General features: G+C 42.2%; 1 protein-coding gene and 1 pseudogene across 1 annotated transcript; one reads left to right on the top strand and one right to left on the bottom strand.

Annotated features, from left to right (window-relative positions):
• The first annotated feature begins 13,504 nt into the window (after window positions 1-13,504).
• LOC148864458 (G-type lectin S-receptor-like serine/threonine-protein kinase LECRK2) lies at window positions 13,505-14,584 on the top strand. Its single transcript, XM_088976318.1, has one exon. It carries the CDS (start codon window positions 13,505-13,507, stop codon window positions 14,582-14,584), a length of 1,080 nt encoding a protein of 359 aa, XP_088832444.1.
• A 2,279-nt stretch (window positions 14,585-16,863) lies between these two features.
• On the bottom strand, window positions 16,864-17,359 carry LOC148864457 (pathogenesis-related protein 1B-like; annotated as a pseudogene).
• Window positions 17,360-23,553: the final 6,194 nt, after the last annotated feature.

The raw sequence follows: 23,553 nt of genomic DNA, 5'->3' as shown, positions 1-23,553 counted from the left end.
CGAATTCAACCGTTGATTAGATGTTGCTCAAATCATTAGATATAATAAAAGAGAGTCAATTTTCGTTTACTTTTTATTACAAAATTTATTGTAGATTTTATCTTCATGATTTGAATTAATTCAATACTCGGAATTTGTATTAATGAATTACCGATTACGTACTCCAATGCCTACTAAATTTGTATTAATAGATGGTTAGTTATTGCTTCAAAGTATGGTCGAGCCCGCCCATCTTTTTCTTTTTAAAGCTCTTAGGCTAAACTCAATCAACTTCAAGTTACAAATCACACTCCAAAAGATATGTGATGAAAGATGGGTGTGTACCAAGAAATTGTTCAAGTACATGAGATAGCAAATTTCGCCAAACAGTTCGCAACGTTGTTACAATTTCTTGGATTGTTACTAAAAACATAGTTATGTAACTAATGGGTTAGCCTCTTGAATTTTGCAACCACAAGCCTAAGTCGCTAAGGTGGTTAGCTGTTCTCCACCAACAAGAGGTCAACAAATAGGTTTAGCATCACTTTCAATACTTATGTCAAAGAGGTTCAGAGAGAGGGAGAGAGCGTGCCATATTAAGCCTTCTAGGATCACTTAGGTTTAGCAATTGTTGTTGGGCATCGATCCAAGGGAACTACTCTAGAAAAGATATAGGTACCCCATTCATCTCTAATGATAATGCCTGCTCTAGATTGAGGTTGGGCCACAACACCATCAACGTTGATTTTGATAGACTTCGAGGGAGGTTTTTGCCATCTACAAAATTCCCTTAGTAGATGGTGTGTACCATGGAGTGGTTGTTGGGCTCTCTGGTTCCTACTTACAACTTCCGGGTGCTTTTAATCAACACAATTCTGCCCACTTGATATAAGAGCTTCCCTTTCTAAGATGCAAGTTTATTTATTACCTTCTCTAGGACCTAAATCCATTCACCAATGCAATTTTTCTTTATGAATAATGGGTTACCTAAGTATATCTCATTAATATTATTATGGATATATTTTATAGGTTGAAAAACAAGTTGTGAGCACTCGCTTTTTGCTCGATTCGTTGCCTAAACCCCCAATTTGCCCTAAGCATTTGATAAAACCCTTAAGATCACTCTAAAATTTCAAAAGACCTAAAAAAACCCAAATTTCAGCCCAAAAGACCTAAGATCAACGTTAAACTTGCTCAATATCTATCCAATGGCCCTAACACCACTTACATCTTAACCATTAGATCAGACACAACCATCAGGCCTAGGACCTCCCAAAACACCTACCCATGAAATTTGAACTCAAGATTTCTCTTTTTACCTTTTTATCAAGCCAGGATTTCCTTTTAAGCCCTTCTGTTATCCTAAAGCACCCACAACCTAGATTCCTTTTATTCAAACACATTCGAACTGATCAAACCACACCATTAAACTTTGGTTACATCAAAACGCCTGCCCATAAAGTCTCAATGCCAGATTCCCCCAGTTGCCCTTTCATCAAACCAAGATTCCATTTTGGAACATCCTATTGACCCAAATTTGTATGATCTTGACCCCCCTGAACCGATCATACACCATCATTAGACTTCGGGCACACCAAAACACTTGCCCATAAAAATTTCAACCCAAAGTTTCCCAATTTACCCTCTCATCAAATAAATGTTTCATTTCGACCCCTATTGCACCAACAATCCATATTCACTTGATCCAAACACATCTAAACCAATCAGACCTTGCTAATCACCCTAGAATGCTAGAAAACCCCTACATATGAATTTTCAGCCCAAAACACCTCCATTTACCCTAATTATATGAAGATTATGTTTCAAAGCACCAGATTAACCAAATTAGGCCCTTTCTAAATCTGCCTTATCCAGGCCCAGTTAAGCCAATCCAACCTTTCCAATCAACTCAGAATGTCCAAAAATTCCCCATGAAAATTTTTAACCAAAAATACCCTCATTTACCCTTTCATCTAAAAAGATTTCATTTTAGTCCATCTTGCTGGCACACACATATGAAACCCTTCTTAAAGATTAAACCCATTTCAACCCTCCACGTTTTGAACCAAACCCCTTCGTTGAACTAGAGCATCAGTTTGATCCCCTGGACCCAGTTTGGCCTAGTCTTTCAAAAGTTACCGAAAACCACCCTTGGGTTTTCCAAAAATTACAAAACCACCATTTATCCTAATACTTAAGCTTGATTTTTTTTTTCCATTCAAGACTTATTTATCAAAATTCATGGGTGGGTTTTGATTGGTTAAAAGTGTAAGCTTTCCATATCTATCTATTCTGCATCATAGATTTTAATTTATTCCCAATAATGACTTGTTTGTACTTGATTAGATGTTACAATGAAGTGATGCGACTAGGGTCAATGAATTTTTTTTTCAACAATAAAATTGGAGAGGCCATTTTTCTTATTTATGTATATCTTTTTAACTTGGCTTGTATATGCCCAACAGTTAAACTGTTCTATCAAGGGAGCAAGAAAGAAATCTAACCAGGTGGAAAGAGAGAGAGAGAGAGAGAGAGAGAGAGAGAACCATCCCTTACTTGTTCCTTTTGCTATTTTCTTCATCTTCACCATCACTGCCATCTTATTTTCTAGCTGCCCTTCTCATTCTTTACTAATTATTCTCTTTGTTATTATATACAATTGTTGGTGATGTTGCGCGATCCGGTCACTCCTTGCTGGCGGTGGCCTGGCTCCTAGCTGGCGAAGGACAACACCTAAGATGGAGAAGACAGTGAAGGATTCCTAGGGAGTTTGCCTGGCATCCACATCTAACCGAGGTTGGATACCAAACAAGTTCGGTCCTTCTACCATAACGATAGACAGGCTAAGGAGCCTGATAGCCCGGTACAACCTTCCTAGGGAGTACTCCTACCATCTTCCCACGGACGACTTTCGCTGAGAGCACGGTCGTGACAAGATTGTGTTTTCGGGGAACAACTCACAGCTGGGCTCCGCCTTCCGCTACACCCTCTCATCATTGAAGTGTTGAATCACTTCGGCGTAACCATAGATCAGCTCTACCCGAACTCAGTCCGGAACGTGGTCGGTACAATTTCCCTTTGTTTTGTCTACGCCCTCCCCCTTGATCTCAAAATTTTGTCCTCTATCTTATCGATAAAGAAGAATGCATCCAACGTTCTCCCCGAGCATAGGCGGACCTACTATCTGTCCCCCTGCCCGGGCTTTAAGTTGTTGTACAAACTCCCTAGTAAAGTCTCGGCCTGGAAATGAGACTACTTTGTAGTTCGCAACACTGCGGGGTGGTCCTTCTCTACTCACTGAAGGTTGGCCATTCAAGACCCCGACATTAGGCTGGACAAGAAAACAAGTGAGATGCTTCAATCTTGGGTGGATGCGAGCTAGAAAGAGAGCTCATATCGAATCTCCACAGGCTCCTACTCCCGAGCCCGAGCCACCTACTGATGCTCCAGTGATCGATCTGGAGGAGCCGGAGAACCTTCCACCTCGGGGTCCTGAGGCGACAGCAGAGCCCATCCCTGAGACTAGGGACCCCGCTTCCGAGGCTACTACAGAACCCGCTCCTGTCTCTACCTCAAGAAGTGAGGGAGTAGCTCGGAGCATACTGAATCCACAATGCAGCCTTCGGAAGAGCAAGGGGGCTACATACCCCGAAGAGGTCTTCGAATAGGGCGAGCTAACGCCTGCTCAGCTTGAAGCTTGAGCGGTGACTCATTCCATGGTGGTAAGCCTCGTTGTTTTTGTAACTTTTGTATTTGCTGCTTTTACTGGTACTAACTAGCATTCTTTTGGTAGGTGAACTCCGCTGTGCATGCCCTGACCCTCCTGTCCGAGAGGCACTTGAAGCGATCTCGGGTTGCCAAGGATTCATCTCGCGTAGCCCACGCCGAGTTGGAGCTAGCTCGTGGCCAGATCCATGGGCTGGAGGGCGATGTGTCAGCCCTGAGGTCAGAGAAAGAGGAATGGCTGTGCGAAAGGGAGGAGTTGTTGCACGAGAGGGAGGAGTTACTGCGCGAGAAGGCTACCTTGAAGCGTCAGGTCGAGAATCTCGAAGCTGACATTAAGGAGTGAACTGAAACCCTTCTTAATGCCATGGAGGAGGCCAAAGTCAAGGCTGTTTAAGAGTACATCATGTTTGAGGAGTTCAACGGGGTGATGGTGGATGCCTACCGTAAAGGCTTCAAGCTCAGTCGATGGTTGATCAAGCGCGAGTTCCCACAGCTCGATGTGAGCGCCATCACCACCTCGCAAATCATGGGAGAGGTAGCTCGTGAAGCTGCCGAAGACCCAAACTTGGAAGAGGAGGGAGATGAAGACATTAGGGAGGTTGGCTCTACAGACCAGGCTGCCGATCAGGCTGGCACCTCTGCGGAAGCCCCAGGCGAGAAGTCCTCCAAATAGTTTGAGTGGTTCTTGTACTTTGAGCCTACGAGCTCAATTTTTCCTATTGCAAAACTTTGTAATGAAAAATACTCTTTTTGTCAAGTGTTGTGCAATTTATCTTATTTGTCAAAGTAACTTTTTTACCTTGAACTGTTAAGTTATTGAGCCAAGTACTTGAAGTGGAGGTTTCTCGACGATTATTACCTTGAACTGTCACCCAGTGCTTAGTAGGGGTAAACTCTAGATGTGTACATCAGGGTGAGCAACATAGTAGGGTATATATCCGAACTATCTGCACCCGAGCTGCTCAAGATGACACCGGTTGTCCCTAATGGGTTCAACCTGTTGTATGCCGGGGAGGGCTATGCATCACAAGGTTCACACCCGTGCTGCCCGTGCCTTGGCGTTAAACGTACTTATCCCATGCCAATGAGGCGACTAGGTCTTATGTGGTGCCGAGGTCTTTTGTTAGCTCGGCGCTTTAGCCCTTAGGTTGGGGGAGTGACTTGTAGCCCTCTCTCCTATAGTTAACCCGTGCCAAAGAGGCAACTGGGTGCCGAGGTCCTTAGCTCGGAAAATTAGCCCTTAGGCTCGAGGAGGGACTTAATAGTCCACTCTCCTGGAGTTTGCTCATGCCAAAGAGGTGACCGGGTACCGAGGTCCTTAGATCGACATTTTAGGCCTTAAGCTCTTGGAGTGACTTGTGGTCCACTCAGCTCGGTAATTATAGGTAATATTGTCTTAAGTTGACAATATTCCAAGCCTGAGGTACTTGTTTCCCTTCTAGGGTTTCGAGCTCATATGTTCCTTCCTCGAGCACCCGCTTTCCTTGGTAGGGTTCTTCCCAATTTGGCCCGAACTTACCAACACCGAGCTCAAGTACCATGACTTTACGAAAAACCAGGTCTCTGACGTGGGGTTCTGCTTCTTGACCCTGGCGTTATAGTACCGAGCTACCCTCTGCTGGTAGGTCGCGGTCCTAATGTATGTGAAGTCCTGTACCTCGTCAAGTAGGTCGGGGTTGGTGCGTAGCTCGTCTTCGTTTTATTTGTCATCATACGCTTCTAGACGTAGGGTGGGAACCTTGATCTCGACTGGGATGATTGCCTCTGTGCCATAAGTGAGGTTGATGGGGTCTCACCTGTTGCGGTCTTCATCGTGGTCCGATAAAGCCTATAGTACATTGGGTAGCTTGTCTACCCAGAGTACCTTAACTCGATCTATGCATGCTTTCAGTCCGCGGAGAATGACTCTATTTGTGACCTCTGCTTGGCCATTTGCTTCAGGGTGCGCCACCGAGGAGAAGTTTTGTTGAATTCCCAAGTGCTTGCCATTATTGGATACAGTACTTGGGGTAGTCCAAAACGACATACTATATTCCTCTAGAAAAAGTTCTGAACATTCCGGGTTGTGATCATGGTGAGAGGTTCAACTTCTACCCACTTGGTAAAATAATCAACTGCCACCACCAAGAACCTCCTCTGCCCCGTTGCTGGCGGAAATGGTCCGAGTATATCAATCCCCCACTATGCGTAAGGCCACGGACTAGTGAGATACTTCAGGTCAGCAACGGGCTAATGGTGGATGTTGGCGTGCTTCTGACACTTGTCACATCTTCTGACGAGCGTGATCGCATCTGCCTTCATTGTTGGCCAGTAGTATCCTTGTCGTAGCACTTTCTGGGTGAGAGCCCTACCCCTCAAGTGTCCACCGCACAGGCCCTCATGAGTGTAACGAAACACAAGCTCGGCTTCGGAAGGTCACAAACTATGTAAATAGGAGAGCGTGTAAGATATTCGGTATAGTCATTCGTCTATTATGACGTATTTGGCCGCCTGACGCTTTACCCTTCTGGCGGCGTTGCGATCTGCAGGGAGGGTTCCGTGTAGCAAGAAGCTCGCGAGCAGGTCAATCTAGCTCGACTTTGCTTGAACAACAGGAGCAACCTCCTCTGCCCCCTCGAGAATGCTAGGCCGAGGCAAGTTCTCTATATACACGGTTCTCAAGGTATTATCACTGGTGCTGTTTAACTAGGACAGGGTGTCGGCCTCAGCGTTCTCTGATATCAGGATTTGTTTGATGAAGTGTGACTGGAATTTGCGCAGAGCCTCTCTTACTTTGGCTAAATAGACGACATGTTTGACTCGCGGGCTTCGTATTCACCCGTAACTTGGTTGACCACGAGCTAAGATCAATGTAGATGACAATGTGTTTCACTTTCACTTCATTTGCTAGAGCCAGCCCGGCTAGTAACGCCTCGTACTCTGCTTCATTGTTGGACGCCGCGAAATCAAAGCGTAGCTCATACTTTAGTTTCACCCCGCTTGGCCCATACAGGACGATTCCAACTCCGTTGCCCTGTTGGTTGGACTAGCCATCTACGTAAAGGATCCAGGGCTCCTCATCCCAGCTTGAGTTCAATCTAATTAGGAGAGAAGCAGCACTGGTTTTTGCCTCACAGTGCTCGAGTTCAACCGCCCTGGGAGCCTCGGGCTCATCCGACATGGGGGCCTCAGACTCGACCGGCCTGGGGACTTTGGTGCTAAAGGTGCATTCCGCGACAAAGTCAGCTAAGGCTTGGGCCTTCATAGCAACTTGCGGCTTGTACTGGAGGTCGTATTCGTTGAGCTCGATGGCCCACTTTGTCAGCCTACCGGAGACCTCGGCCTTGAGCAAGACTTGCCTTAGAGGTTCGTTGGTGAGGACGATGACAGTATAAGCCTGAAAATACGAGCGAATCTTCCGAGCTGCAATAACTAGAGCACATGCCAATTTTTCGATCTTTGGATACCTCGTCTCTGCACCCTACAACACTTTGCTAACATAGTAGATATGTTGTTGGACCCAATCTACCTCTCTTATCAGTACCGAGCTGACCATCTCGTCACTCACAGAGAGGTACAACTTCAAAACATCACCCACCTCGGGTTGGGTTAAGACCGGGATATTGGCAAGGTACTTATTGAGCTCGTCGAATGCCTGACACTTTTCGGTCCATTCAAAGCCTTTGCTTTTAATTGCCTTAAAGAAAGGCAAGCAACGATCCACTGATTTGGACATGAAGCAGCTATGCGGCCATTCAACCTCTGAACCTCCTTCAATTTCCGAGGTGGTCTCATATTTATGATTGCCTTAATTTTTTATTGGGTTGGCCTAAATGCCGCGCCGGTTGACGATGTACCCCAAGAATTTAACCGAGGTGATACCGAAGGCACACTTGTTTGGGTTTAGTTTCATATTAAACTTACGCAAAATTTAAAAAATGGAGTGTAAATCTTTTATTAAGTCTTTTGAAAACATAGTTTTGACGACCATGTTGTCTACATAGCATTCTACTTTCTTACCGATCAACGCTCAAAAAATTTATTTACAAGTCTGGAATGTTGGCCGACATTTTTCAGTCTGAAGGGCATGACCTTGTAGTAGTACAGGCCGGGCCCAGTTATGAAGGCTATCTTTTCTTCGTCAGCAGAGTCCATCCTGATCTAGTTGTAGTCCGAATAGGCGTCTAAGAAGCTCAGCAACTCAGGCCCTGAGGTCGCATCCACTAGACGGTCGATCCTTGGGAGTGGGGAGCAGTCCTTTGGGCAAGCTTGGTTCAGGTCAGTATAATCGACGCATATGCGCCATTTACCGTTAGCATTTTTTACCAGAATGGGGTTGGCCACCCAGATCGGGTAATGGACTTCCCTAATAAAGTCGGTTGCAAGGAGCTTTCCGACCTCCTCGTCAACTGCTCTCTAGCGCTCCAGGGCTAAATTGTGTTTCTTCTGTCTAACGGGCCTAACTACATGATCAGTATTTAGCCTGTGAGTGATGATGCTTGGGTCTATGCCGGGCATCTTTGCCGCGGACCATGCAAAAACATCTAAATTTTCAAGTAAAAAATTTACCAGTTGGGACCGCAGAGGCTCCTCGATTGAAGTGCCAATCTAGGTCCTCTGTCGAAGTTGAGACGGAGACATAGCACTTGCGAGACTCAAGCTGATCGCCTCGCGCTACCCCAACTCCGAAGTCCGTATGGAACTTCATCGCTAGAGTAGGCGGAGATCACCACACGCAGGGCATGGGTGATGGGCCAACCTATTATGGCGTTGTATGGGGAGGGAGTCGTGACCACCAAGAAGTCACGTTTGAGCCTCACTATGCTAGGCCTAGTGCCGACCTCCACAGGTATAGTGATTCTCCCCAAGGACCTGACTTCTTCTTCGCTGAAGCCCACCAAGGGGGTGCTTGCGGGCTTGAGGTCGCTCTTTTGGAGCTGAAGCTTGTCAAATGCTGCCTTGAAGAGGATATTTGCCGAATTGCCAAATTCGACGAGGACGCGCTTCACTTCGAAGTCATTAATCCTTATCTTCACGATGAACACGTCATCGTGGGGGTAGTGGACCCCATGCGTGTCATCTTTCGTGAAGAAGATCGAGTCTTCAGTCCTTGGCCACTTCGAGGTGTTTTGGCCTTCCCTTTCGACCTCGCGGGCTGATGTCCGAGGTGCAGCCCGCAATGATCGATCCTCCGACAATCACATGGATGGTCCCCCGAACTGGTATCTCTTCCAAGGGTTGCCTCTACGGCTGCTCTACTTGTCTACTTCTGGGTTCGGGAGCATCTCTACTTTGCTCCCCCTACCGACCTGCTTTATTATGATCGTGATCTTTATGGAAGCTACAGTACAAGTTCTTATTCCTTACATTAGGGTCCCCTCTCAGCTGGGGTGGCCACTTCACGTACGGGGCATCCTTGATCACCATAGGGATCTTTGCCTGCTTTGCGTTAAGGGGCGTGTAGTCTGTCCTCTCTGCTGGTGGAGCTCGGAAAGGCTGACCTGGCCTTGCCCCCCGAGTTGGGTCTTTCTTCTTCTTGTTGTCCCCCTGGGCCGATGACTCAGCTTCCCTTTTTCTTTTTTCAACGACCTGCTCACCCTTCTGGTTGATTTCCTCCTCCGTCCCTATAAACTGGTCCGCGAGCTTGAGGAGCTCGGTTACAGTCTTGGGCCTATTAACCACCACGTGCCACTTGAATTCTTTGTGTGTGATGCCTATCTTGGCCGCTGTAAGCCGAACCACGGGCTCCAGGTCGGGTATCTACAAACAAGTGTCATTGAACCACTTGATGTAACTCCGGATAGGTTCTCCTTCCCTCTAGACTATACCAAGGAGGCTCTCCTATGTCCTCGAGCACCGCTTGCTGGTGACGAAGTGAGAAGTGAAGACTTGCACGAATTGCGCCTAGCTTCTTATCGATCCGGGCGCGAGGTTCCTGTACCATGTACGGGCCACTCCTTTGAAAGTGGTGGAGAAAGCCACGCACATGCATGACTCATTGGCCCTTGCCAAGTGCATCTGTGACTGAAAGGCGTCTACATGATCAGTCGGGTCGAACGACCTATCATATTTGTCCAGGAGAGGTAGTTTGAAGTCCTTGGGCATTGGGATGCCCAAGATTTCGGGAGGCAGAGGGGATGGTACAAAGAGGAGCGGAGTATCTTTTATTTCACCCGAGCTTACCTCTTCCTTACCCTTGAGCTCGGGCAGGTTATGCATTGCAGTTCGAAGAGCTTGGCGACGTCTTCGCTGCTTTTTTGCAGGCTCCGCATTGGTGCTGCTGGCCTCGGTATTGTCGATCACAGTTTTCGCAGGGAGGGGGACGAACTACTGGTGATGGCTGCTGATAGAGGGATCTTACATGGAGTCTGCAGCCAAGACCTCGAATCGGTTCTCCACAAGTGGGGCCACAAACTCAGAAAGATGAGGCGATGCGGGCCTGGTAGGCTGGAACCCTCCCGAACTAACTGTGCGCGGCGAGGCAGGGGTGATTTATCTTTCCTTCCTCCCATTGGATGAAACTTGACTCTTGAGAGGATTCTGGGTCTGAGAGGTCTCTCCCCGGCGAGAAGGACGCTCGTTTTGAAGGCGAGGCTGGATTTGTTGTGCGATTGGATGCCAAGGAGGAAGGGGCTGCTGGGTTTGAGGCAGCAGAGGAAACTGCTGCTGAGAAACTTGATGCAGCACTTGCTGCTGATATAGTTGGAATTGCTGAACCTGTTGCATCTGAGCTTGCATGGCTCCCATGCATTGTACCGGGTATTCAAGTTGGTTTTGGGCAGTCACGGGAGGAACAAGGGGGTTCGGTGAAGGTTGTTCTCACCGCAAAAGGGAGTGGAGCGTTCATGGGTGCCATTGTTTGAGGCACGTTTAGAGTGGAAACTCCATTTGCAGAGAGGGGGACGGTGAATTGTCCAATACACAGCGCTGGGACTTGGAATTGCTCCCCGACGGTGTTCAGTTCTGCACTGCATCCTGCGTGGCTAGAGGATGCCATGAAAACTAAAGTTCGTAAGTTTAGTGGAAGAAGGCCTTTTGAAGCGTTTCTCACAGATGGTGCCAAATGTTTTTGAGCGATCCGGTCACTCCTAGCTGGCGGTGTCTTGGCTCCGACTTGGCGAAGGATAGCACCTGAGATGGAGAAGGCAGTGAAGGATTCTTGAGGAGTTTGCCTAGTGGGAACACTCCGACGATCAAGTTAGAACTCTGAGAGAGAGTTGTAGAGAATACAAGGAGAGCTAAGAGTGCAGATAGCGCAAAATTAATTACTTTTTTCTCTCAGGGGGTTGGAGTCCTTATATAATGGTGTTCTGCCAAATCTGACATAACCACCTCTAATTCTCTACCGCAGTCGTTACTTTCCAGGGCTGCGCAGGTTAGTGTCGCAAGGTACAACTTTGTCGTACGGGGGAACCTCTCAGGTTTGGCAGGCACGACGCTGCTTGGCGAGAGATGTGGGTGCAGGTACGGTTGTCAGGGGAGATCTTCCTGTGATACGCCGAGCTGCCTTCCTGCCAGCTACCTTGCACCGAGCTACATTGTGCCGCGTTGGAGGTGCCATACTGAGGTTATTCTACCCGAGGCGGCCTACGTAAGCCTGTCGGAACAAATGTTAGGAGGCTCCCGAGCTCACCCCGAAGTGCCTTGAGCTCGGAGATCCCTATCTTGTAGTACCCTGACTTGGGATGCCTGTGGAAGAATCTTAGATCGGGGTGTTTCCTTCTTGAGGAGGAGCTCGGGGGCTCCCTTATTGTGGAGGAGCTCGGGGGCTCCTTTACTTGGGAGGAGCTCGAGAGCTCCCTTACTGTGGAGGAGCTCTGGGGCTCCTTTGCTTGGGAGGAGCTTGGGATAATCGGAGTGTTACCCAGTGCCGAACTGCCATGCTGGACCTTGGCGGACTGGTTGCGCTAAGCTGTCACTTATATTGAGTCACGCCCATGTGTCCCCCTAAGATGATGTCAGGGAAAATCACCCTCCATCAGTTGAAAATATTGACGCTAGGGGAATTGATGTCACACAAGGTGTATGATGTCATAAGGGGAGCGTTAGAAGTTTTAATTGTTGTAAGTGTATGGTAAAATAAAAATCTATAGGGTGGGTTTCAATGAGATTTCCTCTTTATTATAACTAGCAAGGAAGCCTATGGAATGCATGGGGTTAAATAAAAATTTGATTAGATTTGGGTTCATGGATGCAAATCCGGGTTGTCCAATTCGAATAATTTCAACTATATTAGACTTGGATTCGTAGGGTTCATATGTTCATCATAAATCTCATAAACTCCTAACCCAAATCAAAGTTGAAATCATATTTGGGCTTCATGTAAACGTGCCCAATTCAAAATAGTTTAACTACATTGGGCTTGGATTAGAGTTCAAGTTCATTGAAAATTTGTCAAAATCCTAACACAGGCCAGCCCAAGTTACAATCATATTTTGGTTTTAACATCAGTTTAGATCCAAGATAGAGTCTATATTTGGGGTTGGTATTGGTTTGGCCCTTGACCTAATCCAATTCATTAAATTTCTACCCTTTATTAAAGAGGGTCAAAATGATTTAATGGAGGACTTTTAATAATCTTATTAGAGAGATTTATGATAAATTTTAATAGAGACAAATAGAAATGAGGGGAAAAGGAGGCCCGTTGAGCTTTTTTGGTGAGAGGATTCCTCACCTCCCATCTTTCCACTTTCTAATACAGATATGACTTATATTCTAATCTAATGGTTAGGATGCATTATACAATTGTGAATTGAGCCCAAATTTTGACCTATTTGACCCGAACAGTTGAATCACAAATTTGGGAACCGAAAGAAAAGTGATTTTGTTTATAGGCCATTTTTAAAACAGTGGTGTAAAATGACAGGGCAAATCTAAAAACAACGATTTCTTCCCATATAAGAGAAGCAAATATAGTACAAATACAGGATCAACAAGCATAGTATGTCATATGTAGGGTAATCAATTGGACTGCGTCTGGTCCAATTCAATCCAATTCAATGTGAGTCCATTATAAATGAATTAGGTCCAATTCAATCCAATGAATATTCTGGACCATTTTGGACCAGTCCAATTCAATGTCTGGACCATCCAATCTATTTAAATTCATTTTGATTTAGATTGGTTTCAACCCAAACCCGGTCCATTGACATTTATATTCTTATCTTATAGCAATGGACCAGACATTGGCTTAATCTAACCCAATCCAATAATAATTTATTATAGATGGACCAGGTCCAATCCAATCTAATAAATATTTTGAACCGGATTGATCCAATTCAATATGTCTTATTGGTCCGTCTAATCCATCCAATTTGATTTTGGACTTGATGGGTCTAACCCAAAACCGGTCCAAAATGATAAAGAACACATAGAATTAGGCCTTATTTGATGATTAAGTACTTGTTAAAAGAAGTACTTATATTTTAACAACCCTTTAGACTGTTTGGTAACCCACTTTTCAAATCACTTACTATCTTTTTAAGTAATTATTGGGGTGGGAATGTTTGGTAAAATACTTTCCCCATAAGTGTTTATATTCATACAAATGACAAATTTAGCCATTACTTCACTCATACATATATACAATACTTTTCACATGTTATATTACACTGACAGTCCACATGGACCCCCATGTGGATCCAATTAATAATAACCTATTGTCACCTGTAGTCGTTCGAAGAGTTCAAGTGTTATTTGGCAAACATTTGATTCGCCCACGGACACTCTCATACCACGCCAAGTTTTGGTTGTAGGCAGAAAGCTATGTTCCAATGCAAATGGGACTGTCGACTACTCAACCGGAAACTTCATGTTGGAGATGCAGAACGATAGTAATTTGGTGCTCTTTGCTTATCATTTCGCAGATCCTGATTACTGGGTCTCAAACACAATAAACATTAATAATGTAAGCCTGGTTTTCAACCGGACGAATGCATTCATGTTCCTCAAAAATACCACAGACATCATCCTCCCATTAACGGAGGATGTGTCAAAGCCCACCGAGGACTACTACCACATAGTGACGTTGAACGACCATGGAAATTTGCAGCAACATGTGTACCAGAAGAAGAACAACAGTCAATATAAAATGGTGTGGAGAGTAATAACCGAGCCCTGCACGATGAATGCTATTTGTGGGGTGTACGGGATTTGCTCTTCACCAGATAACGAGACAGTCAGCTGTGACTGCCTCCCGGGTTACCGCCCCTTAGATCCCAATAACATTGCTAATGGATGCTACCCAAAGGTCAAGTCGGATGGTGATCATGGCGGAAAGAAGTCTGTAGGTCGGGGTCTACTGAAAACTGGTCTTTTCACAAGTGCGGCGTTTGCTCTGTTGTTCCCAGCTCTTGCCGTCTACTATCACCCTGTAGTTGGACGACTCATCAGACGATCCAGAAGGCCCTCTGCAGATGTGGACGCTATGTTGATTAACCTGAGAGCTTTTACATTTGAGGAGCTGCATGAAGCAACATGTGGGTTCACAACAAGACTAGGTCGAGGATCATTTGGGATGGATTACAGCGGGACCCTGATCATAGAGGATAAACAGATTGAGATTGCTGTGAAGGCTCTGGAGAAGATAGCTGTTGCTGAACAAGGCGTGGAGTTTGAGGCGGAGCTGACGACTATTGGTCGAACACATCACAGGAATTTGGTTCGCCTGTTGGGCTTCTGTAATGAGGTCAAGCACCGGATTTTGGTTTACAAGCTAATGAAGAATGGAACTCTCTCTGGTTTGCTCTTCAAGCAAGGGGAGAAACCGAGTTGGGAGCAGAGTGGAGTGTATAGAGGAAAGAGGCCAAACGGCAGGTCTGCCGGCCACGGTTCCTCACTGTCGATCGTTGCCGGTGGACCTGCAATTGGTGTGCCATTGCTGCTAAGGTTTGAGGGTTGAATGAGTGGAGAAGGGGGGAGGTATAACATCATGGGGTATTTTAGTCAGGGACTGGTTTGTCCTATTATTTTGGAGAAATACTTCTTCAATAAGTATTTAAAAAAAAAAAAAACCAACATGAAGTTATTTTTTCAAAGAAATACTTATTCACCACTTTTTTTACCAAATACCTACAAGTACTTAAAAAACCACTTAATGTGTGATCCCATGTCTTTAAAAAAATACTTCTTTTAAGTGTTCTCAAACAAAGCCTTAATATTGTATGCACCAAATGTATCGATATTAGGGCATTCAGTATCATATGGACCACAATGATAAATAACACACAGAATTGCTAATGTATCTATATCTACAGTCTTTTTTTATATATATAATACCATATTATGGGCCTAGATGCAAGTATGGATTTTTTTCCTCTTTTTTTATAAGATTGGATGCCTATTCAAGGATTTAAATGAATTAAAGAAGATTTGGTATTCATCCCAATAAGAAAGGTCCCCAAACACCACAGCAATGTAAATATATGCATTGGGCCTACGAATTTAAATATATGCATTATAATATGCCATATTATATTATGCAATATAACGTAACATATACATTGCATAATTTAATCTATGATTCCAAAAAGACATAATAGACTTCTGCCAATCAAAACCTTTGTTAACACAGTCTTACCCATATATACAATATGATGTAGCAATTTAGGGGTGTCAATTGGACTGAATTTGGTCCAATCCGATCCAGTCCAATGTTTCATTACAAATGGATTCAGTCTAATAAAATTCAATGAATGGTTTGGACCATTTTGGATCGGTTCAATTCAATGTCTGAATTTTTCAATTTGTTAAGATTTATTTTAATTTAGATTAATCCTAACCTAAACTTTGGTCCAGTGACACCTATATTCTTATCTTCCATCAATGGATCAGATATTGGTTCAATCCAATTCAATCCAATAAATACTTTAGACCATTAAGTCCGGACTGGTCCAATTCAATATGTCTTGTTGGTCAGTTCAATCCGTCCAAATTAAATTTGGTTTAGATGGGTCCAATCCAAAACCGGTCCATTGACACCCCTATATAATACACGTTGTGGACCGATCCTGTATATTTGGGTTCAAGCCCACCTAAAAATTACTTGTCCTGAACACAAAATCCACTAATCCAGGGCCGGAATATTCCAGGCCAGGCCGGGCTAGAAATTATAACCCCTTCACCAATCAAAACGCGATCCATGACATCCCCGCTAAAGATGATGCGAATTCTTGTTTTCTTTCCCACTCTGGTCGTCGTCTGTATATTAAAGCTGATTCCCACACTAGGCCATGCTTGATTCGATAGAAAATAAGAGAAGAACAGAAAATTGTGGTGGAAAACCTCTTAACAAATTAAGTGAAATTCCTTAACAATTTTCTTTTCAACTTTCTGTTTTTCTCTTATTTTCTCCGGAATCAAATACAGCTTTAACGTAGTAAAGTGGGAATTTCTTTTACAGCAAGCAACCCGGCGGTGATGAATTTCCAACAGTGTGATTGATCTCTACCTGCAAATGAGAAATGATAGAAGGATCTAGACAAAATAAACGATTTTTACATGGACGCATGGACGGAACAACCTCTTCTTCATTTCCGGATCATGTTCTTTTGTCCTACACAACAAATACGAGAGGCCCTTAACACTCTAGCGATGGGCTAGACGGCGATGAGCATTGAGCAACGTTTTCTGATTTTTGCGTTCCTAGAGCCCGAAAGTCTGAGTCCGGTTCTGTTCCTCACAGAATGTATTAGTAGCGCATCGGTAACATCTCTCATACTTGTTTTTGTTAATAATATTCATCGGGAGATGTTACTATTACACGGTGGGATGTGATCTGACTGTGAAGTCGATGCCGGTAGTACTCTGACGTTACTGCATATTTTCATACCTGGTTTATTTCTTACGTAAATTGACTTAAGAGAGAACCATTCATTATCCTCAGGTTAAACTGAGATAAGATGTAGAAGTTAGTTAATTAACTCTATTTTCAAACGAGGAAGTTGTATTGGAACACAAAATACAACCAACAACATAACTAAAATACTTAGTTTCGTTTCTCCAAGCTAATTATATTAACCAGATCATGCATTATTCTCTACTTGGGTTCATTTCTTCCACAGCTTATTCATTTATATATTCATCTACTATCTGAGACTGAGAGTAGTGGAGATTGGAGAAGAACCAAACAGTAGTATATATACGAACGTAGGTGCTTAATCAGTAACACAACGTAACTCTTTAATAAGGTAATTCCCCTACGACGTTGCCTGCGGGGTCGTAGTTGCAAATAACGAAGGTCCCTCCGTTGTTGCACCGCACTTTAGCGCACCCAACACGGAACGATTTTCTCCAGACCACCTGCGTGTAGTGACGGCACTCCTGTTCACCAATGCAACTGTTGGAGTTGTGGTCGTAGTATTGTTTCTCTCCGACCCATAGGTTCACAGCATCTGTCGCTGACGGGGAACCAGTGCTTCCGGCGAGGTTCTCCCCATAGGGTCCACCGGAATGCACCCGAGTGCAGTCGTCGCTCTCTTGTTGGCGTAGCTTTGGGCATAGGCTGCCACCGTGTCGTCCCTGGTCAATGCATCAATGCATCCACGCCCACCTCTGCCCGAGCAGCGTTGTGGGCGTCCAGGTAATTCTGCTGGGAATCTTGGGCTCTGGATGCATGGACTAGGCCTATGCCCATGATCAGAAAGAACAGAAAGATTCCAAGCCTACAGAATGCCATCCTCGCTATGGCGGCAGCTATGATATCTGTTACTCTTCACACTATTTCAGAACCTCAGCTAATTGATACAAAAGATGTTGCAAATGGTTAGGGGTATTTGTAGCCCAAGAATAAAGCCAGAAACACAACAAAATATTAACTCCATCGATGCAGAAATTTCAAATTCGTGTAAGACTGCAATGTGGATGAAGTCTCCTTTTATTTTCTTTTTCTTTTTTCTTCGGGTAAGACTTGTTTTTTCATAGTTCTTCCAAGTCTTAATCAATCACCATGCAGTAAGTTGATTTTTCTAGGTTATGCGATTATACCTACGGAGCTTCCAACGGCCCGGAGTATCAGCTAAACTGTTAGTTAAACATTAACTAGCGACTGGGAGGGAATGACCATCCCCTCAAATGGGAGAATGCCATTAGGAATAGAAATGAGGTTCTGATTCGGTCCAACCAAATAGTTATAATTGGAATAGGCATTTTCACTAACTAAATGAGGCCTTCATTTGAGTTTAATATATTTGGTAGATCTAGGGCCATTTGTAAGGATGGATTTTTTTTTTTCCATTTTCTCAATCTCCATAGAGATTTGCCTTAGCTAGTGTGGGGGTGATTTTTCCACAGCACTCCCCCATTCCCCACCCTGCGGGCCCTGCTCAATGGAGATCTCCACTTATATATGCATCTATCTATTAATAATTTTATATGGTTGAATAATTTGAATACATTTAGATATTTTTAATAATATTATAAATTGTAAGTTGTAACTATTTTATTTTTTAAATTTTAAATGAAATAAAAACAAAAATAAAATAATTGACAATATAGCATTATACAAAATCATGGGAGTGGGGATCGTGTGGGGACGAAAGGGGGATGTGGATAGGGATTTTCGGAGTGAAGCAGATGGGGAGTGGCTCCCCGCCCCAGACCACCCTAAATAAATAAACAAATTATATCTTAAAGCTGTTTCGCTTCTAGTGAGTTCAAAACTGGATTGTCCCCCACAACTTCTGCCGTGTATTAGGAATATATCTCTCGATTACAATATCAGAAATGGTGATATCATCATCAGGAAATATTCTCAAATACCCCAAGATTTGCTGTAGGACATTGGGGGGAATCTTGTAGGGGGCTGATTTAATCTTGCTTCTAGTCTGGATTTTTTTTTTTTTTTTATATGTTGAATCAGTCAACGAGCCACAAATTCAAACAATTAAACCGTTGGACCAAAACAACACTTTCTGAATCATTAAATCTGGAAACCAGTGGATAAAGCGATTCCGATTTTGGATTTTTGACCGAATTCACTTTTATAGCGAACCCGTGATTCACGGTCTTAGCCCTAAAACCACGTCGTAAGTCGTAACAGAAGAGGATTGATTTTGACCTAGATTGACTGTTGTGGCTTGTGAGTACTTTCCAATAAGTTGCAAGTTACCTCCCTCGCTGGTAAGGTCTTAAAATCGTGCTTGATTGTATAGACAAAATAACAGTCTTGCAGTTGCAGACTCCACAGCATCTGGTTGGGAGCAGAACTGATTTTCTTCTCGAACCGGGTCTACCTTGATGTGGCCCGGGCCCCGGGCCCATCAATATATTCCAAGTCTTTTTTTTTTTTTAATTTCTTCATATATATATATATATATATTCCAAGTCTAGGTCCACGCGTTTTAATAACAAGGCAACTTGGTACTTTTGTTTTTCATTCATCCGTTTAGGTTGAATAATTTTATCTATTAAAAAAATTTCATAGGTGGTAGCGAGGAAGTACTAGAAGTAAGAATATTCCAAATGATTAAAATAGTAATTTATATTTTGTATAACTGCCTAAAATGAAATGATTTCGTTATAGTTTCACATTTTAGCACACAAGAGCTGGTTCATCGTTTAAAAATGGATTCAGGCTTAGTTTTAAAAAGGAAGGGCAGTTTGGAGATTTTAAAATGTTTAGTGCAAAATAACTAACAGGAATACTAACAGTTAGACTTGCATGTATATTTTTATTTTGAAAAATTTAGGATGCGAAAGTATCACATTTGAAAGTTAAAAGCCCTTAAGTGTCACTATCACTAAAGTACAAGCAAGGTTCAAAGTATTGATATGTATCGGTCAATATTGGTTGATTTGTATCATACCGATGGGTTACCGATACTGGTTCAGAGGATGATCGGACCTTAAACCAACCCCTTAGAACCAATTTCAAAAAGAAAATAAATAAAATAAAAAAAATGTACCGATAAAAATTAATACGTTATCGATACTTTGAACCTTGGGTAGAAGGTATCTATATATAATTTACCCTAAATTTAATAATTTGATACCGAATCTGCTAAGTCCCTCAAAGTAGTCCTTCGGCCACAGCCACATCACCACAAATAGGTCAAGGTATTTGGTATGGATATCTCATGTTGATATATATTAGCTAACATGTCGAAAAATCAATTGCTTGACTTTTAAAAGCTCTGTTGGAGAATTCTACTCCTCCAAACTCTTTCATGGCGCATTAAAGCACATTCCGGCCAATTTCATATGACTGCAAATTGGGCAGCTTATTTGATTGCAAAGTCTGGGTTTACTATTTCTCATATTCATACATGGTTTTTCTGTCCTGATTTCATTGTTGATTGTATTTATAATGATTCACTTTTGAGCAATTAATGGAATGCCTTGTAAGTTGTAAGGCTATGGAAAAAAAATGTGAGTGCGCATTTGTTGCAACTGGGGTGCCAATGGACCGATTTTAGATTGGACCCCATTCTATTCAAAATCAATTTAGACAGACCCATAAGACGTATTGAATTAGACCGGTCCAGACTTAATGGCTAAAAGTATTTATTGGATTGGACCTAGTCCATCTATAATGGATTTATATAGAATTGGATCCAATTAAACAAATATCTGATCTATTGATAAAAGATAAGAATATAGGTGTCAATGGACTAGGTTTGTGTTAGAACCAATATTTAAATTAAAACTAGTTTGAATAGATTGGACGGTCCAAACATTGAATTGGACTGGTCCAAAATGGTGCAGAGGATTGGATGGGACATTGAAACACTCCACTCAAAGTTAGTGCCCGTGTGAAAGGGTTTTTGGGACACCACTTCTTGTGTTCTAAGACAGCCTCACACAGAACTCATAACAGTTGTATTTGGTGAAAATCTGAAAAGTCAATATTGGAGTTTCAACTGCAATAAACACGACTATGAACTCAATCTACTCCAGTTGTCTTATCCAAATCCAAAATAGGAGTGTTCAACAACCACAGCTCAATCAATGGAAAGGTTCAAAGTATCGCTGTATCGGCCTGTATCGGTAGTTTTTTTGTATATATTTTTTTTATTTTTATTTTTTTTTCGAAACTGATTTAGAGAGGCTGGTTTAAGACTGGTCTACCCTCTGAACCACTTGCTGACTTGAAACACTCTCTGTAGGGGCATACCGAGAAGGCTCCGATATAGGCTGATACGTAACAAAATTTTGATCCTTTATGGAACTCACCTCCAAGCCCTCCCAAATGTATTCTTAATTCATTCCAACTTAACACTTAACGCTACAACGATAGGCTGTGACCAATCAAAATCCCACGTGAAGTTTGATGAATGGTTACAATTTTATGATTGGTTATTAGTTTTTCTCTGGTATCATGTCTTTTCGCATCATAGTTGAAAATTGTCCATCAATTTTACAGTTTGTTTGGTTTTCAAGAAAATTGGTCTATAAATGTAAAATCAGAGTTTCAACCAATCATATATTAAAGACATCACATAATGTATTTATTTTTCATTGATTCATGTTTTGAAACAAATGCCTACATAATATTAAAAACTTTAACAATGCTAAAGATTCAATTGTGGCATAACATATCACTGGATTCAATTGTGACATAACACTAACAATGCTAAAGATTCACTGTGCAATTCATGCAGCACAGATTTTGCCTAAATTCATATCATGGTCATTGCATTTCCTGATGACCCCCAATGAATAAAAAAAGATTATCACATGGTATTGAATTTTAACAAAGGGCTAGTTTATTTATATTTAATTGATTGGTCACAAGGAATTGAGTTTACTTGCGCATGGACACACATACATATACTCTCGCTCTACAGACAAGAACTCAAGATGGAGGTTCTTAGTGGTAAATCCCTCTCTAATCCTAGCATTGATCTCAAACCACACATTTATATTACCACCTGTTTTTTGTCTATATAAACAGAAATATAGGAAGTATCCAATTAGTGTTGGGGCTGCTATTACCCCTTAAATAGAATTTCAATGGAGGAGACTTGGAAGGCTGTTTTGCTTCTTCAATCAAATTTCATTATTTCATAAAGAGTTGCTATTGTATCTTACTTCTCTGCTTCTTGGTAATTCTAAAGCTCACTTAACTTTGTATTTCTTTTTTTTTAATCAAACCAAACCTAGCCTTATAGTCTTTTAATTTGAACACATTTGGTTGGATTCATCAGGGTTCCATATGCATGCTTACATCTAGATCTAGGTGTTTTACCAATATTGAACTAGGGGTGCTCATCAAAAATAGAAAAACTGAAGAACCAAACTGATTCTTTTCTCACCATATACATTCACTGCTTCCATAGAGCTTTGATGTTCAAATAATTACTCAGACTTGTATAATAAATATTCCCCTACATTAGCTTATTCAAATTTCAAAGTAGATTTATTTTATTTCCACATTTAAATGAATGAAATTATCTTTCGTTCTAGAGACAAATAATGTGTCACATGTCTTGACAAAATGTTCAAATGAATGGTGCTGGCCCAAAATTTTACTTTAGGTTTCGTTATGTTACATGTGTATTTCCCTTGACATAATCTGTTGCTGAACTCATTTTTAATTATCGGGTAATGCACAGGAGAAAGCAATCTCGGACACACTTTGCAACGGTTAGCATTGAAATACCCATTGCAGTTTGGGCTTGTAGCAGACCAGATTCCTCAATTATGGCATCCATGTTTGTGGTTTTTGTTATAAGCTGCATCTTTCCTTTGATGGGGAGGACTAATTTGTCCACCCCCACCCTAGAGGAACTGCTCCCTTCCTCCCTGTCATAAAACAATAAGAGAGATGATGATTGTCCACATTTTGTAATAGTACAAATTGCTTAGAAGGGGATGGTTTATGAGATTTTGCTCACTCCATAGACAAAATAAAATAAGGCTTCGTGTTAGCAAAGAGAGGTTGTATATGTTTTATATTTTTTATTTTAATGAAAACTATCTATTAGGGTTTTCTTCTAAATTTTGTTTGTTATTCTCTATTCTAAGCTCTATTTTTTTTGTGGTTTCCTTCTCTTTGGAATGCATACTCATTCTCCTCTCTGCTCTTCTTACATTTGTTAGTTCTTTTTTTGTTATGGGTTCTGTTTTTTTTTTTTTTTTTCGTTTCTTGGCAGGTGTTGTTTGCGTTTCTTCTCTTATGGCAGTTTCCTCTGTTCATGGAGGTTGTAGTGGAGATGGCTTTGTGTTTAGTGCATGGTCAGGGTTTTCAGTTCGTCTGTTAGTTGTTCTGTTATTGGTAATATCCCACTGGATAGAGTTTCTTCTGCTCTTCGTTCTTCTCTGAATTGGCAAGATAGCACCAAAGAGAGATTCAAGGCTATGGAGTAGGATTATCTCCAACTTCCAGTTTAGGGATATGCAGTAAGATTTTTGAAATATAATAACTTCCTCAACCATTCGTTCCAAGCTGAAGCACCAGTGACTCCTGATAGGATATCTGATTTGGATATTCAGGAAATGTCATAGGAACATCAGTTTTCAGAAGTATGGGACAAGGTTTTTTAACTTTTTTTTTTTATTATTATATATCGAAGCCTATAGTGGTTGTTATTGGATTCTCTCTATTTGTGTGTATTCTACATTTTCTTCCTTCTGCCTGTCTGCTATTATATGGTGGCTGCATGTGGACCATTATAAATTGAGCTTTTCTCTTTGTAGGAAAACGTTTTCCATACAGTTCCTCCTAGTGCAGTGGAGAACTACAGAAAATTTGTTGAATCTTACTAGGCTCAATATGAGGTATGCTTGCCAATATGTTCTCTACATATATTTTTCCATTTATTGGAAAAGTAACTTTTTTCTACATGGTTTTTCTTCACAAAAATATATTGGCTATAGAAGCTGAAAAGAAAGAGAATAAAATTCACACACATACACGAAGCATTCATTCAA

Source organism: Nelumbo lutea, chromosome 3 (genome assembly GCF_056320005.1).
Source record: "Nelumbo lutea isolate HS-2025 chromosome 3, American lotus-T2T, whole genome shotgun sequence".
In the NCBI taxonomy this organism is placed as follows: Eukaryota; Viridiplantae; Streptophyta; class Magnoliopsida; order Proteales; family Nelumbonaceae; genus Nelumbo; species Nelumbo lutea.
The sequence above is the reverse complement of the archived record's forward strand: the minus strand, read 5'-3'. Positions and strand labels throughout refer to the sequence as shown.